General features: G+C 36.9%; 1 protein-coding gene across 2 annotated transcripts in view; it reads right to left on the reverse strand.

The window, feature by feature from the left end:
* Positions 1-18,769, reverse strand: part of ERCC6L2 (ERCC excision repair 6 like 2) — a 52,179-nt gene that overhangs the window by 31,685 nt on the left and 1,725 nt on the right. Inside the window, exons 1-9 of one of the 2 annotated variants that reach the window (XM_071731961.1) lie at positions 15,381-15,402; positions 14,703-15,127; positions 12,111-12,230; positions 10,355-10,548; positions 8,986-9,147; positions 7,563-7,770; positions 6,136-6,276; positions 4,496-4,609; positions 2,898-3,017 (exon numbers count right to left, since the gene is read on the reverse strand). In XM_071731961.1, the coding sequence (XP_071588062.1) occupies positions 2,898-3,017; positions 4,496-4,609; positions 6,136-6,276; positions 7,563-7,770; positions 8,986-9,147; positions 10,355-10,548; positions 12,111-12,230; positions 14,703-14,726 (1,083 nt within the window). In that variant the 5' untranslated portion in view covers positions 14,727-15,127; positions 15,381-15,402. Of the gene's footprint in view, positions 1-2,897; positions 3,018-4,495; positions 4,610-6,135; positions 6,277-7,562; positions 7,771-8,985; positions 9,148-10,354; positions 10,549-12,110; positions 12,231-14,702; positions 15,128-15,380; positions 15,403-18,769 lie in introns of those variants that run through there. The other variant, XM_071731960.1, reaches the window with a different exon arrangement.

Consider the following 18,769-nt stretch of genomic DNA (forward strand, 5'->3'; position numbering starts at 1 on the left):
AGTTGTAGATGTTTAACTCTCACATCTAACACTTGGCTTGTATACAGATGTCAAGCTAGCCTGGAATGTTTTTAAGTCTTCCTGGTTAAGATGATGCCTAACAGTGGAAATTACTATTATTTGCAAGGTACTCTGATAGACTTCCATTTTTTTACTGAACTAATGATAATATTCCAAAGTAGATAAATCAGTCCAATACAGTTATTCCTAAGAGCTTTTTATTAATAAAGAACAGTATTCCAAAACTCCACAAATGAATGTTTGTGGAGTTTGCTTTTTTATGTTTGTGGGAATATTGCTTTTGTAGTTTAAAAAAAAAAATAAAATTATTTTCAGAGGCCAGTTTAATAGTCCTTTTCACTTCAAAAGGTATAGAGTCTCTTAGAGCCATAACTTTAGGAAATCTGTATAAATAATCATAACATCCAATCACAGTTGGAAAGGACCTTCAAAATCATTGTGTCCAACTGACAGTCCGACACCACCTTAACCACTAAATCATCACCAGACCTACCCATTTTTTAATACCTCCAGGGATGGCAACTCCACCACCTCCCTGGGCAACCTGTTCTAATGCTTCACCACTCTTCCAGTGAAGAAATTTTTCCTAGCATCTAAATCCAACCTCCCCAATCAAAAACACTATTTCAAATCAAATATCTAGGCATGAAATTCACCTGGCAATAGAAAGTGTAAGGAAAGTCCTCTGATCTTATGTTCTGCAGTACAATTGAAAATGAAGGGATAATTCCACAAAAATAGCTGAAGTTCAGAACTGTTCACTGTGTTATTACCCACCTCTCACAATAACAGTGATGTACTAGCTAGAGGTATACCACGAACACTCACACATGAACATCTGGATTATAGGGACTGGTTTTTGTTCCAGGCTCTCATTATAATATCTTGCATTTAGTATGGCAAACCTGATTTGGCTCATTGTAAATGCTGCAGCTTGCAAAAAGCATGTAGAAGTGACTGCAGCCACAGCTCAAGGTAAGGCACCAAAATGCCACACTCACTTTTCTGTTTAGTTTTACTGGTGGCAGTAGGCAATGTTTCCCTATATGTTTTATCTCTGCATTTTGAAAGAACAAGGTATTTTAGCAGATACTTGTAACATTTTCAAACCCTCAGAACCCCTCAGTTACAGTGGCTAAGCTAACAAATTTCTTCAACAATTCCTAGCCTTTCCCATGCTCTGAATAAATTTAAATAATTGCCACAAACTTTTCCTCTGAAAATATGATAATCTAGAAAAGAATAAGACCCTGTGCCAAAATTTCTACATATCCTGTACTAAATTTAAAGGACTAAATAATACCTATTCAATCTATCCTACCAGTTGAAAGTTAAAGGTATTTCACCTAGTTTCTAGAATTTACTTACAGAACTGAAAATGTAAGATATTACAGTGGGACAACACTTTTTTGTTATAATGTCTCATTCAACAAACATCTTAAAAATATACTAAGTTACTTTCAAGCTCTAGTATCTGATGATTCTCCTGATTACTTTCTGACAACATGAGGTTCATACTAAATGGAATACTTTCTGAATGAATTTTGTCTCCAGAATATAAAACTCAAAATCATCCCAAACAGCTTGTTTTAAAATAGAATAAGAAAGAAGAGTTAGACAAACTTTTTTTTGCAAGAGAAATGCAATCAGAAGCAGGAAAAACAAAACAAAAAACCAACAAAACCCAAAACCAAACACTAACAAAAAAATCCACATTACCAGACATGTAGGAAACAATTTTTGGCATCATAATTATAGAATCATATAACAGTTTGGGTTCTAAGGGTCCTTAAGGATCATCCAGTTCCAACCCACCTGCCATGGGCAGTGACATCTCCCACCAGACCAGGCTGTTCAAAGCCCATGCAGCCTGGCCTTGAAGACTTCAAGGGGAGGTGTCATCTGCAGCTGGATCCAAACACCTTATTTTCAGTGATGACTACTTGGACCATTATGTAAAACTCCAAATTCCAAGCACAGATATATCAGCACAGATATATCAGCAGAGTTCAGAATATTCTGTTTATACTAGGATATATTTCTGAACTGCACAAAGTTAAGTTCCCCTTAAAAGAGAAAGCTGAACAATTTCCTTCAAAGTAGGCAATGCTTTCAATAATTTATATTAATCCTATTCAGTTTGCAACGGACTGAAAGAAACACTATGGATTTCTAAAATAAAGTATCAAATATACAAAATAAATACGGTATTTTATAAGTTTGCGTTTAAAAATACTTGCATTCTGTAATTCATAAAGTAATAAAGAAACCAAACAAAGAGGATCCCAGATAATAATCTGATACCAGATCACAGTTTCTTATGCTGGAGGAAAAAAAGTTTGGTATTGTTTTTTACCTTTGCCTAGTACTAATGCAGTGTGCCAGCCTATTTGGTCACTTCTGTCTGCCAGCACTGATGACCTTTATGACCCTTTTCTGAACTTCTTCAAGGTCTAACACACACTATTTGAGAGGATAGACTGGAACTACCCACAATGTGCACAATGATGTGCATAAATCATTAAGTTTATGAAGGTTTTGTTTTGCTCTCTTTTCCTTACACATACATTCTTGTTTGCCAGTGAGTTGAGTCTCATGGAACGATTTGTAATATTATGACCCCAACCCCTTTCACAGCAAGGTTCATTTCCATGAGCATCATTAAATATGTGAAGCTAACGACTTAGGATATCTTAGAATCACCAATCATTCTTACCCAAGCTTTGCCCAAAGTAAACCTGATCCAAGATAGATCTCTGCTGTGGTACTACCATCATAAATAAAATTATTAAAAAACCACAGCAATTAAGTGTACATTTTTTTATATCCATTTGTAGATCTATTACTAATACCCCTCCTCTAGAGAACAGGTTTACCTTCATTTTTCCACTGTACTTTGGATCAGAGATCGTTTCAAAGGCCGCATTTTCACTTAATTGCACAAAGTCTGGAAAACGAGAAAATACCTGGCTGCACACCCGTTTGATAAGTGTTTCCTAGAAGAAAACCAGAAAGTATGAATAGAAGTTAAAACTGGGATACCATCACTGGGATACCAATAAGCCATACACAAGGAGTTAAACAGGTTAAAACAAGTAATCTACTTAAGTAACTTAGGCCGAAAGAGTTAATGCAGTTTTGTTCAGTTCACTACTGAATTGCTGGATACGTGTTCCGTATGTTTTGGTTTAATTTTGTAAAAGAAGACTCTAATATGAAATGATGGATTCCAATTAACAGAGTATGAGATGTCCAAAGTCTCTTCTCTTGGACTACAGGACTGCAATAGAACTGGTCAGAACTGTAAATCTGAAGAACTCTGTTGATTTGAGGTTTCCATTACCCAAGAGTTGTGGACCAGCACTTCTCTTGACCCTCTGGCATGATAAGGCATCACAGAAATTACATACTGTCCCACCAACATGACAATAAACAACATGAGAAATGCATTTAAACTGTTCAAAAGCCAGATTAATGCTCCACTGCTAGAATGTACATAGCTCTAAACTCAAAAATGACCACATGCTTTAAGTCTCCATTTCCAGAGAAGCAGAAAACAACTTACCTCTCACCTAAGAATGAGACAAGCGACAGACTTCAACACTAAAGATAAGAGATACTACAAAATATCCATTTCTTCACCAGATTTGAGACATTAATGATTATGTATGACATAAAAGTCAATCTCAAAATACTCATTTATGTATTGGGTTTTGGTGGCTAAAGTCTTAAATTTTATTACAAACAAAAACTGTAAGAACAATATTAAAAAAATAACAACACTGAAAATACTTGATAATTTATGGCACGTAAGGCCCTGCACACTAACAGTAACATTTAATAAAAAGTAAAAGTGCTTAGTGGAGCACACTTGCCAAGATTATCTAAGATTTTCTCTTGTGGCTTCTGAGAGGAAGCGGTAACATCTGTAAATCTCTTTGCTCATTTTTTGATCTTAAGGGTCACATACAAATATTTCTAAAACTGATGCCATTTATGTGCCTTGTAGGTTGCTTGCCACAGTAACATGATAAACTGATACTGTTCTCTCTGTGAGCATTTTCTAATAAAACATGTTTCGATATTTTAAGAAGCCCAGATCTTAATATAAAATACTAAGAAAAAACTACTATCTGATTGGATTTTATTTCTTTGCACAAAAATATTTCCTCTTACTAAAAACTTGCCACAAATGGAACAGAAATGGCATTAAAAATTACTAAAAATTAATCTTTCCCCTAATATTCTCCACTATCACTGTAACAATGTTTCAGATATGCATCAAGTAAAGGCGTATACTGTTATGTGATTTCTCTATTAAATAAGGGGTATATTAATTATTGAATGGAAAAAGAATTTTTGCAAAATATTTTCAGTTGGCTAAGAATTAAAAAAGGAGACCAGCAGCAATTTTCTTTCAGCGGTTTTCATTCCATTTTCCCCAAGTATTTTTTTAGATAGTTCTGAAACTAACTTGCTGCTTGCTAGTGTTGTTCGTCCGCAGCAGCGCAGCATGATTTGCAATCTTCTGTAGGATTGTCAGGTAACTGAAGCGCAGTGACTGAATTGTTTCACCATGAGCATTTACCTACCAAAAAAACCAAACAAACCACAAAATAAATTTGCAAACAAACACTCCTGAAGAAATAAATAATGTAAGATAAATCTAAATCTTTTACAAGATTTAGTGCATTAACAATTCTAAGCAGTACTATAATTGATCCTGATGAGATGCATAGTGTATTTCTAACAAAAATGCAGCAAAGTTTTTTTCCTCAGCTTTGTGGTCTTATTGATAGAAGAGATCTTCTCAAAAACAGAAAAGCACCACAGCTATGTTCACAGTTTGCTAAACATTTCAGATAGCGTGAAATCTACAAAAATTACTATTGTAATAAAGAATTCCTTGGCAGATAAGGACTGTAACTTCACAACTGATTTAAACATAAATCAAACCAGAGCTGTTTGAATGACTTCTTACTCTACAATTGCTGTCTTCACTTTTCTCTAAAGCAGTAGTGTATGAAGTTTTGCAAACATTAAGTAAAATAATTCAAATAATTTCAGGCACTCTACAATGCAGAAGCAGCAACAGCTTCAGCTCTTTTCCTTGTTATGACTGCTGGCTGTTTTGACCAATATTCATTTTCCTCTCCCTTCTGAAGTTATAAGTTGCATGGCTAATTTTGGAATGCCACAGTTCATAAGAGTACTTAAGTATCTACAGGCCTACTTAACGACTTTTGTGAATTAATTTCAGCAGCATCTTCCTTTCTGTACAAAACACCACAAGAATCAGAAGCCTGCAGAGAACACTAGTACCCATGGGATATTAAACAGGCCGATAGAGGGATTGTTACTAAAAAATGATACAGAAGACTGAATAAGCTACATAATTTGGGAGAAAAAAACCCCCAAACAACCCACTATTTAAGAATCAAAACTGGCCAGAGAGAAATTAGGAAGAAGCAAGTATGAGACATGTGCTTCTGAATTTTAAGAAGACATTCTTAACCTGAGTCTGCGTTGAGTGATACAGACAAAATAAAGCCACACTAATCAAATGTTACTGAAGCTCAGAGACACAGAAGAAATCTATGAGCTGTTATTCATGCACAAAGTTCTGCTTGTGCTCTATGCCTACTGTCAGTTCTGCCTTCTTTGAGGAAAAGCACACACCTAGATGCACAGAAGGGTAATGTAACTGCAGTTAAAAAACAAGAAAATCCCAGACAACCTGCTAGGTCCAGGATACCTCCAATTTGTAGCTTTTGCACTGACCACCTGAGTCACATACTGAAGATCCCAGTCCAATATTCTTGCCAATATCGATTGCTTCGCAGGTGCAATTATTAATACAACAAACCCAGAATTTATTGCATAAATGACAACTGGACATGCAAAGCAGCTTTGCTATATTCCCAAAATGCCTAATCCCATCAAGATTGTGATGCAGCTACACATGTTTCTATTCAGGATTTCCCAAACGGATGTCCTACAACTGCATAGCTATTTCAATCAGCTCTTCACAAGCTGCTTGTCTCTTGATAAAACTAATTTACTACCCAAACCAGAAATACTGGGTTAAAAAATCCAAACTGTGCACATTCTTACTTTGTAACAGCAGTTCTTCCTTTTACGGCCGCTGTTGCAGCTACAGGACTCTCCTGCTCGTAACACTAAGCTTACATCCTCTGTCTCCAGCACCGCCTGGTAAACTGCTTTCTGGAATTCAGTCAGGGAACAGTATACCATCTGCCAAAGAGAGAGAACCACAAAAACACAATTGTGTGCAGCATACAACAAGAACTAAAGAGCACTGCACCACAAAAACATCAAAACTAGAAAATTACATAGAAAACAATAATATCAGTGTCAGTATCAACCTGCGACAACCTGCTGCTAGGTTTCTACAAACCTTTCAGTATGGCTTTTGTGGATGGATAGGAGGAGGAAATATTCTGCATTTATTTTTCTCAATTTTAATTAAGCATTCCCTTCTCCTTTGCCTGTTGCTTGATTTACCCTTTCTTTCCTCCTTTCAGGCACTAGCTGTTACAGGGCACAGCCACAGACAGGACAAACAGAATAATCAATGAGGAGGCAAGGATCTACAGAATGCTGTGGCCAAAACTCTTATCCCTCTTCTTAGAGACCATGGGTGGCATGTCCAGGACATCTTTAGTCTTAAACAGCAGGAGACAGAAATCCCAGGATCAGTCCTTAACCTAGGCCACCCACACAGCAGCAGCACCATACTGAGCTATGATAATACAGCAGTAACTTGAACATATACTCACACTAACAAGAGAATGAAAAGAATAAAACCTGCTTGATTTAGAAAAGCAACAGACTGATGTTTGTATTAATCTTTCCTTCAGAAGACAATTTAGATTACATTATTATATACTGAGGAAAAAGGGTAAGTACCAAATTTTTAAAACAATATCAGCTGCAAACTAATGGGTTTGCATACTGAAAAGTACAAATATGCCTAATAAGAAATTATCGGAATTCTTATTTACAGTTACAAGTATCATCGCTTTATATAATGTTTACAATACCATTAGCTGAACAGAATTACAGACCCATCAACAATCAGCTTTAAGCCTGGAGGCTCTTTTTCATTTAGTGATCAAACGTAGAGATGAAAATTAAAAGCACACCATTCTACCTCCAAAGTGTGAAGTTTCAAATTCAGAAGTCCTACATAGAATTTCAAGAGATTGACATACACTGCAACGAGTTTGCACAGAAAAAATACAAAAGTGCACATAAAATAGATGTGTAAATCACTAGTCAGCCTAGCTGAGCATTTTCATGCTTGATTAACTCCATTTCAACATGCAATCATAGTAATTATGTGAACAAAGCACACTACTGCATGTGAATTTTTTCCAGGCTTGGGATTCTTAAATTCTGAAGTCCAAAAGAAAACCATAAACTACTAAAGGGATGATGAAAGTGAAAAAAAACACAATAAAAACAAAAGAAGATATATATTCATTAGCATTGCATTTGAAATGTACAGACACTCTTACTCTGTCTTCCTTTTTTGGCAGCTGATCACTGATAAGCGCTTTGGTACGTCTCAGAAACCAGCCAGACATTTTTCTTGCTAGCTTCAGCATGGCCTTACGACCCGTTGCTAGCTCTCTTTTAGTTGCAGTGTGCCTCTGGCCATGCTCCACTGGATCAGAAAATTTCTTCTTGAAATGTAGTCTGCTACCCAAAAGTCCTGGTACAGCCCTATTAAAGAACAAAAAGGGAGAGGCTGTGTGAAGGAGTCACAGAATTTTCTTTACTTCAAGGCAGTCTATCGTTTTCCATTAACTAAAAGCATACCATAAATTGTGTCTGGCTAACAGCAAGAGATCTTAAATTATTGATCACTATAGAAATTAATAAAACTTGTGGATATAAATAGAAACATATACTACCTCCAGACATACCTTTTCTTCAGTTACTTTGATCCTCAAATTTTAGGAGTCCCCTCAGGAAAGAGTTGCCAACTCTAGAAAAACTAAAGCTCAGCAGAGCAACATGTATTTAGAACCTCTAAACTATAAGGCTGCTCCTGTTCAGGTGACTAAGCTGGAAGCTAAGCAGTCAAGTTTTTGATTATCGTTTTTCTTTAAATCAGGTTATGCAGATTTTGCAATTTACTAGGCAAAATCTTAATAAACCCAATAGGAAATTTGGTAATCCTTGGCAATATTACATACTGGAACCATGTATTAATACCAAAATAGAACAAAACACTAAGCTTACTATTAAAGTATTTTTTTCCTGGTATTTCAATTCAATGTACATTTCCTTATATTTGATGCATGTTTGCTTTGTTCCTTATCTGTAAAGCATCCCCAGTAAGCCTTCTATGTTTATGTTTATATTTATATTTATATCTGTATGATTATTTTCACCCCTTCATCTCCGTTAAAAGTTGTCCTGGACAAGACTGTTACTTTCAAATAGCTGCACTTGTGCATTTTAAAAAAACAGCAAAATTTTACTTTCAGCTTCCAAGAAAGTCAAAATGACAAGCACGTACTGGACAGAGCAAAAGCACAAGATAGTTCAAAAATGTAATGAATCTCAGTCTATTGTGTGTAGGAGAGAAAAATAAGAAAGTAACATCCTTAAAAAAGAAAAGTAAACATAAGTGAAAAAAAGAATTTTAACTTCTTCCCAAATTCCACAGAAGTCAAATAAGAGTACCTCCCATCTTACTATGTAACTGCAAAATAAGTACTGCAGACATATCCACCAGGAGCTGCTTCCAACACATCTACGGAAAAAAGCGTTTACATTCCCACAAATGGAGGGTTTTGGGGAGGACTATTGTTTATTATAATTTTTTTGACACAGAGGGCTCCAAAACATCTAGTCCTATCCCCGTTCCACTGCCTGGTTAATACATGGAACATTTAAATAATAAAACAAAAAATAGGATGTATTATTTACCAGTCCATAACACACCAAAGTTCCTTCATATTGTTCTGAAGAATGGTCCCGGTAAGGCCTATGCGAACACTGCATTTTAATGACTTCATAGTTTGAGTTATTTGAGCCTTTGGATTCTTGATTCTATGTGCTTCATCCACTATCACAGCAGACCATTCTATACTAGAGATAAACAAGAAATATAGTATGAACCTGAATTATTTCTCCTGTCAGCCCACATAAATGTACAAATTAAATTGAGCCTCACACACACCTGCAATTAGTGTAAGACACTCTTAACTTTTTTGTTTTCCTGGTTTACATAGTATTATACTACTTGGTATCTTTATATTCTGTTTAGTAAATTTAGATGCCATAGTTGAGTACATTGGCTAAACTATATAGCCAAATAAATGAACTACAACTAACTGTAGCAAATACTTTCTGTGAATCCTTCAAACTCTGGAGCAATCAATCCAGCACACTCCACTAGCACTTATTCCACTCATAAGTAAGACTTAAAAAAATTAGATAAATCTCTGAAGGTAAACTACTGAAACATGCTTAAGGGTAGATGTGCTTGATTTTTCCAACAAAACCTATCAGTGTAGCTAGAACTAGACTGGAAGCATTGCAATCTGCATGGCCTCTGACATGGCAGCATCACTCAACTTCTTTAGTTTCTCTATGATCCCAACATGGCAGAATAGTTTCAGTATTTTGTGATTTTGTAACTAGGAGGAACACATCTACAGACAGGGACTGAAAGGTATCTTGCAGCCAGTTCAAGCATTAAACTAGGAGGAAAGAAGACCACAAACACCAGACAAGAGGTACCCCAGGTACACCAGAACATAGCCAAAGGAAAGGCAACTCAGTTTGAAAATGCCAACAGCTACAGAGCAAATAAAGTAGGATTTCTAATACAATCTGCTGAGAAAAAGACCTTGATCCTAGTAAATCCATGAGGTATTTCAAATTACACTCACAGGCACAAATACACATCTTCTATCTCAAAGTTTTTAGGACTCAAGAACTTCACCAAGCTGGTGAAAAGTGAAGTAACATGGAAACTACCTTTGCAAAAAAAAATTCCAAAAGCATTTTTTCCAAAAATTCCAATTTTTCTTCTCCAAACACTGTACTGAAACAGAAATATCTTCAGCCTATCTTTTAGCTACCATTAGTTTTCAGGCAGGCAATTCTTGCATCTTTTAGAAAATACTTAATGGATGGGTTAATAACAAAAACTAGCTTTTCTCATCTTCAACACAATGAGTCATTGGATTTAAGAGTGACTACATTTCACAGAAATACTAAGTATTTGCAAAAAACAAAGCAAACTTACACAGTTAAAATTGTGTGAAGAAAAATACATTGAGATTATTACCTGTTAAATTCATCCAAATGCAGGCGAAGTATCTCGTATGTTGTAAGGGCAACTTCACATTTCCCTTGCTTGATGCGACTCAAGTCATCATCCTTTTTACTGCCATGTAAGACAGAGATCTTAAAGTACCCCCATGTGTCTAACTCATCTTTCCAGTTGTACAGCACTGAAAGAGGGGCCACGATAAGGAAGGTCTGAAAACAGAGTTGTTGTAGCATTACTGGAAAAACTAGAACATTGCACTTTCTCAATAAGGAAAAGCATAATCTTGAGATTCGTTTTACAGCTTTATAGTTAGAATGGTTTAATTTTGTCATTTCAAATAGGACAGGAGCTAAAAAAAAATTCCAAAGTAACCAGTTTTCTCAGATTACATAAAAAGTAGAAAAAAAAATACTGTAATACTTCAAAAGATACCAAAGGAGTACTACTAAGTCATATTATACTCTAACAACTCCAATAAGACATGAGATATTATGTACTTGCTTTGCTGTAGCATGTGAATTTGTGTACCATAAAATGTTTTACAGATGGCGAGAATAAAAGGATAAAGAGACTAAGCAGCTTACTCTATTTTCTTCATTTTCCAAGCCTAGTCAATACCTGACTTCAAAACAGGAAGACCTGAAAAGGGTTTAAAAATTTAAGACAGATCATACAACTCATTTAATATCATAGGATATTAAAATCAATGAGGTGGGAAGGGAACTCAGGAAGTTTCTAGTCCAACTTTCTGGTAAATGCAGAGACAACTCTCAGTTCCAACATTTTGGGCTTTCCCTACTCAGGAATGGGAACAGGCTGCCCAGGGAGATGGTAGGGGCACCATCCCTGGAGGTATTCAAAAGACAAGCTGACAAAGGGCTACAGTGGATAGGTTAGTGGTTAGGGTTTGTAGGGTGGACGGTTGGACTCTATGACCTTAGAGATCTTTTCCAACCCTGATGATTCCAAGCATTTAAGACCCTCAATGGTGGGGAGGTCCACAACCTATCTCTGTGACCTGTTTCATAACTTAGTTGTCCTCAAAGTGATATTCTTCTCTAATTCCCAGAGAATTCCTGTTCTGTTTTGGTTTTCTCTCATGAAATGCTATCCCTTTACCTGTTCTCTGCCTATCTTTCCTGAAAAGCCTGTATCCATTATTCAGAAGTACTGTCATATGAACCATTCTGCTAGTTAAATACTCAAATGTTCCCCATAAAAAAAAATGCAACAGAAAACAGAAACTGTATGGGTCCGATGAGTAAAACTAAAACAGACTTCAGGTTTCTCTCGTTCACACGCAGCTTTTTTTGCTACATTTGATTAGCTAAGCTATCAGACTTACTTCTGACACAATAGTCATTCAAGAATATATGCAAAGTCACAAAAATATTAGTAATAAATTACCAGATTTAATATATTTGCCTTAATTATTTAAATACGTTACTATTTACACATGTACTTTTTGTACTTCAGAAACATAATCACAAAAAACTAAAGGCTTTTCTATGCACAAAAGTCTCACCTAGATACTTCACTATGTTTTGTGTTAGTGCCGATCAACAGTTACACAGTAACAGCTAGATAACACACTCTGGCAATCTGGCAAACCAAAAACTTTCCTATCACTATCAGGAAAACCATGAAACTCTAATCTACTCAGGTTTCTGATACTGAAAATGAATACATAAAGTCCTTACACAACCAAACAAAAGAAATCAAAGTACTGCCTTTTACCAAAATCCTTCAGCTTTTATCATTAGAGCTGTACCTTCTTGGGGTTATATTTTGGTTCTTTTTTCATAGTCCTCAGTAAAAATTCCGGCATATTGTTTTCAATATCTTCACGTGTTCCCTTTTTGTGCAACACCGCAGCCAAAAATGAAATGACCTTCAAAAAGAGAAAAACTCTCAGCAGTTATATTTAAAAATGCAAACAAAAAGTTAATTAGTTCCACTGAAAATAAATATTTAGGACAAAATCCTGGATGGAATTCAGAAAGGGGGACTGGGGTGTCTGTTTGGGTTTGGGTTGTTTTTTTTACATCAATCTGTTTTTAAAATGGAAAACTCCTTCCCTTGGAGCGTCCCAAATTCATTATAAGACAATTGCTCCATTTTACTTTTTCAAACTCTGAGAGAAGTACCAAAAGATATTATGGGAAGATAGATATTATGAATGATCCAGCAAAAACTAGAGTCTTGCCTTGCAGATTTCCTCCATTTTCACATGGACACTGGAATCTTGAATGAGAAAACAGAAGGGATATTTGCTAACTATACTCCTAACACTACTTATGCAAAATCATGAAGATATTTGACCTAGAAGCCAAATTTTTACTAATATGTTGCCTTCTGTACGTTCAGTTCCTGTTGTTAACTATGTTCTCATCGCTGCCTCATCTTTGATTATGAAGACACTCTAATACACCAGGGAAGGAAAAAATACTACAACAGAGCCTATTCCAAGCTGCTCCCATGGTAATCTAAAACGGGAAGAAGGTACAGAGGTATCCGGCCATAGCATTCAAATCTGTAAAACCCACTTGGTATCTATGGGGCTAAGCAGTAGCAAGACCCATATGCATGAGAGAAGTGCCTTTCTTTTGATAATTAACAGGCCCCTGTTACTCCAAGCAGCCAGCTCCAGATGCTTCCTTTTGCTGCTGCTACACAGCGGCTCACATCAGGGTGAGTAAAGGCAGATGAACAGAAGACAGAGGACATTGACTTCATATGGGGCTGCAGAGTGGGGAAGACACATAGAAGAAAAGAAAAACAACCATTTAAAACATAATATTTCATATAAACAGGGGTAGGAACTGCAAGTTTGCAATTTGTTTGACCTGAATATGTATTTTTTTAATCCTAATTAGAATAAAGTTCAGCTGAACATAAAATCCCACAGTGTCTTCCAGATCGTCCATTTTTGTAGGAATTAAGCATCGTAAATTTTTAATACCAGCAATTCTGCTGAGAAACCTTTGGCTCTTCCAGACAAAGCACGAAGCAACCTAAAGGTCTTTAACAGGAAACTTTAACTTACTGAAATCATGTTAAGGAACAATATTATTCTACTTCAGCATGAAATGAAAGAGACATATAGTAAGGCCATTTTAGTAAATATCAGATCAAAAGAACAAAGAATATTCATGTGACACAAACAAACAAAAAAAGGCAACACACACAACACTCTTCAAACCTTTCTGCAAACTTTACACTGTGATTAAAAGAAATAATTATCAGATGTGAATTTGACAGAATACAATAAGTGATAAAGGTGACCAGGTCGTTATGGAATCAGTTCTAGGACTGCAGGTCTGAGCAGAAACAAACTTTCATAACTATGGAGTTCTTAAACAGCCATTGACAAGAAGCATGGCTAAACTTAAGTAAAAGCTAAGATACACGTATGAAATTTACTTTTAATACACATCTATTAGCAGATCACAAGCAGTGGATCTCAAACCCATGATACAGTTCTAAATGTTCTATCCAGAACGGTTTTGCCAGTTTTGTTTATCCACTCCTCATGCCAAGTTTGCTGCAGAACAATACTTCCTTGCACTGATGGATGTCTGTTGACATTCTCTAAGGAGGGCAACAGACACTACAGCGAGACTTTGTCTATGAAGGAATGGGGTTGCATTTGACATATGGAGAGAGAAAAGGAGGGGGGAGGGGGGAAGAAAGACTGACCCCATAAAATTTAAGCTGCTAACTTAAAATCAGACAGGCTGAACAGAATTTTCAAACATAAAAACACTCTAATTTCAGTAAAATAAATAAAACATTTGGGCCACACCGATTCAAAGCATAGTGGAAAAATACTTCATCCCTTCACCCAACTTGCATGTCTACAAAAGTGATGAAAATAACATGGAACATCTAAGCACTTTTTCCAGAAATGGGAGCACGTGTATTTGCTCCTTGTCATTCCCATTATAGTCAAGCTATTGGTTTCCATGAAAAAAAGGAAAAAGACATTTTAAAAGCTACAATCAGATAAGAGCTGTAAATAGTTATAGCATATCCAATACAAATTTCTTTCATGATGCACAAGTAGCAATCCTCAAACATTAACACCGATATTTTAACTACCATAACTGCCTCTGCTTACACTAAAATGGGCCACATCCCTGTTTTGTGGCCTGTCAGAAGTGCATCTTAAAAACAACAATCACTCAGCTCTAAGTGCTGCCCCATGTCTTGCTTTATCCAACTCCTTTATATAAACAGAAGGTTAAGCTTCAGTAAGGTAGCTTTTCTTAAATACATTCTTTTTTAAAAAGACTTACATCTCACAGAAAAAGAATGTCAAAAGAATCATCTATTATCTCAGTGTAACAAATAAAAATAATACCTGTACTGTCTTCCCAAGGCCCATATCATCTCCAAGAATGCACCCCCTTTTATTAGCGTAGTGTCCATACAGAAATTGGGCTCCTTCTCTTTGATAATCACGCAGGTATCTGTTAATTGTATATGGGATAAAATCGCCATTGTCTGATAATTTAAAAGCAACTCCAAGAGCTGGAAGATTTTGGTCTGGAAAATAAGGCTTTTCCAAATCACCATCATGAAACACTGAGCTTTTCCAGGGTCCTCTGCTGGCTTTGACTCTACAAAGTTTAGTTATTAGTATTTTCCTTTCTTCAGAATCCAAGAATGATACAACAGCAAATGATTTTCCATTCTTGTCCTGTTCAATTGAGATTATTGTTCCTTCACGAAGTTTCCCATTTTCAAGACAATGGGCAAGGCATTTGTCCCCAGTACGCCAATTATCTATAAAAATACAAACACACAGAGTGATAAACTGGTCAAATGTATTAAGTATTTCATTCTGCCACACTAATAAAACACTGGATATAAATTTCACAAAATACATAACAGCTAATACTAAGATTTTACTGAAGGTACCACTAGAATTAGGATCCTGAAATACTGTTTAGAACCAAAACCTGATGTAGGTACTTAATCATAATTTGAAGTGCTACTATTTTATAATTATCTTAAAGTCTATAGGAAAAAAACTCACCTCAAATCCATATTCTGACACATTAAGTTTTTCCACAGTGGCTTCACACAAGTAAAGACAAATACACAGGTGCCTGCAGGTTTAGTACCTAGTTAGCATACCTTGTGAATTGGTCATAAAGGTCTTCTGTATTAGGTACACTTGTGATCTATGCAAGTCTGATATTGGAGTGTCAGTAAATGGTTTTACAAATATAATTGGAAAACATGACCTTCCCCCTAACAAAGTCTAAAACAGGTAAAAACCCCTAAGTCTGGAAACAACAGAGGTGCATTTTAAGAACACTTAATAGCCTACCATTTGCCTGTATTGTAAATCGAAGTGTCTACCTAATCAATAAGCATACCTCTGCAGTCTGGAACTGCTAAAATCTGTTCCTCCATGTGATCTCTCTATGGCCTTAATAGGGCTTATCAAACATTAGCAACAGAGATAACTGAATTGCTTCATTTTCAACTACCTCAATTTTACATTTCACACACAGTGATGATTTTTAAATGGTGTGTATGCTGCCAACAGGGAAGAGTGGCAGAGTATCACAGTCCAAATACTCCACATAGAAATGACAAGGAAAACCCAAAATATCTCTATGAGAAAAAAGAAAGCCTTCACTCTTCACTGTAATAAGAGAAAGACCTAGTTAATAGCAGTTCCACTCCAAGTTTTCCAAATTCAATTGAGGAAGCATTGGCCTTTTGTATTTGTGGAAAAAATTTCCATCCTCTCCCTGCTAAGCCATACCAAAACAGAGAGGAACATCTATTACTCATTTCAGAACTTTCATAATTTCTTATGTATTTGTTAGAAGTTCTGCTACTTGTGACAAAGTAATTAGCAGCAGAGTCACCTAGGGCTTTTATGGGAAGTAGTACAAGAAAAAGTCTCGCATCAGAGCAAGTATTCATACTTTGTAACTATGATCAGAGGTGGTACAACTTCCTGGGTGTGTCAACCCAATTATTCTTCATAAGTAAGGAAAAGAGGAAGTTGTGAATGCAAGTAACACCACTTTCCTCCATTTTTATGGGTAGTGTAAAAAAAAAAAATGTGGGCTCTTCCTACTAAAAGAAAATGGGCTCTTCCTACTAGTTCCTGAGATTCCAGAAGTGTACACTGACAGGATTACTCTCTGCAGCACATTAGTTAGATAAGTGGTAATTATATTATGCTTGGTTTTTTGGTTTTTGGTTTTTTTAATTACTTAAACTACATACCCATAAATTAATACAAAAACACTCATGTAACCCACTATTTTGTAACCAGCAGTGGCCAGAAGTTGACATCTACAGTGAACAATAAAAAGAGCACAAGCATACAGAATACCTCTCTTAAATTCTTTATCCTTGAAATCTTAGCAACAGAGATTTCACGGGACAGGCGTAGTTTGCCTGTTTAGTGAACTCCAGTAGACTTCTCTCTTTAAAGTAGCCCCATTCCGTCTTCAACACATACATATTTCTTCCGTTCAGTGTCCTCTAACTATGAGGTCTTTTCTCTTACAAGGTTTTGCTTGCTATGAACTCAAGATCCCAAAATCTAAACTTATGGCCCACCAGTTCTTATACCAAGAAGATCATAACCACGGCCTCTCCATTAGACTAATCATTTTGCAGATCTTTCATTAGGGCCATCCATCATCCTTGATACATTCAAACCCACAGCCTGTGAGATGCACATAAGCTGCTCCATACTTTCAGCCTTTTCTGCTGACCTTCAAGACTTGAAGTTCACATGTATCTTTGAGACAAGGGATGAAGTACAGACATCATATTCAAGAAATTATACATAACACAAGTTCAAGGCATTTGTACTGCCTCTCATACATGCTCAAGTCTGTGCAAAAAAATGTGCATAGGAACTCCCAGTAGCACAAGTCTTCAAGCCACTTCTAGAAATCAAGAAGACTTAAACAAAAGTAGCTACATACAGCACACTTAAATATGCAAAACAAAGCTTGAAATGAGACAGCATTTTCATAATCACTTGCTTTTAGTCATACCTGACATTAAAGAAGCACTGAACTGTCATGGCTGGAAAATACCCTTAAGACCACCAAATTCAACTGTTTGCCCAGAAAAAAAACCACCATGCCCACTAAAACATGTCCTGAAGTGTCACATCTACACAGTTTTTTAATACCTCCAGAGATGGTGACCCCACTACCTCCTTCAGTCCCTGACTAATCATTCAGCAAAGAAATTCCTCCTACTATCTAGTCTAAACCTCCTCTGGCACAACTTCAGTTCATTTCCTCTAATTCTGTCATAATTTACTTAAGGGAAGAGGCCAACCCTCACCTCCCCACAACCTCCTTTCAGGTAGCTGTAGAAAGCAATGAGGTTTTCTCTAAGCCTCCTCAACTAAACAATCCCAAATCCCTCAGCCATTCCTCATAGGGCTTGCTCTCCAGACCCTTCATCACCCTGCTTGCCCTTCTCTGGACACACTCCAGTACCTCAATGTCCTTCTGGTAGTGAGGGGCCCAAACCTGAACACAGTACTCAAGGTGAGGCCTCAAGACTGATGAGTACAGGGGCACAACCACTTCCCTTCTGATGTCCACACTATTTCTGATACAATCCAGGATGCTGTTGGCCTTCGTGGCCACCTGAGCACATTGCTGGCTCATATTCAGCAGGGTGTTGACTAACAACCCCCGAGTAGCTTTCCAGCCACTCCTCCCCTAGTCTGTAGCATTGCCTGGGGTTGCTGTGACTGAAATGTGGGACCCAGAACTTGACCTTGTTAAACCTCATACAATTGACCTCATCCATCCAACCTGTCCAGATCTCTCTGCAGAGCCTTCCTATCCTCAAGCAAATCAGCACTCCCACCCAACATGATGTCATCTGCAAACCTGATGAGGAAGTACTCAATCCCCTCATCTAGATTACTGATGACAACATTGTACAAGACTGGCCTAAAAACTGAGACCTGGGGAACACCACTGGTGACTGGTCACTAATTGGATTAACACCATTCACTCTCTGGGCCAGGCTATCCAGCCAGTTTTTAATACAGTGAAGAGTACACCTGTCTATGCCATAAGCCACCAGCTTCTCTAGGAGAATGCTGTGGGAGATGGTGTCAGAGGCTTTACTAAATGTCTACAGCCTTTCCTTCGTCCACTAGGTCACTTGGTCACTGAAAGTGATCAGGTTGATCAAGCAGGATCTGCCTTTAATGAACCCACACTGGCTGGCCCTTATCAGCTGGTTATCCTGCACCTGCCAGGTGAGACCACTCAACATGAACAGCTTCATAATTTTTCCATGCACCTGGATCAGGCTGACAGGTGTGTAATTCTCTAGATCCTCCTTCCAGCCCTTCTTATAGATAGGGATCACACTGGCAAGCCTCCAGTCATTTGGGGCCTCCCCTATTAACCA

Source organism: Heliangelus exortis, chromosome Z (assembly GCF_036169615.1).
Source record: "Heliangelus exortis chromosome Z, bHelExo1.hap1, whole genome shotgun sequence".
Classification (NCBI taxonomy): Eukaryota; Metazoa; Chordata; class Aves; order Apodiformes; family Trochilidae; genus Heliangelus; species Heliangelus exortis.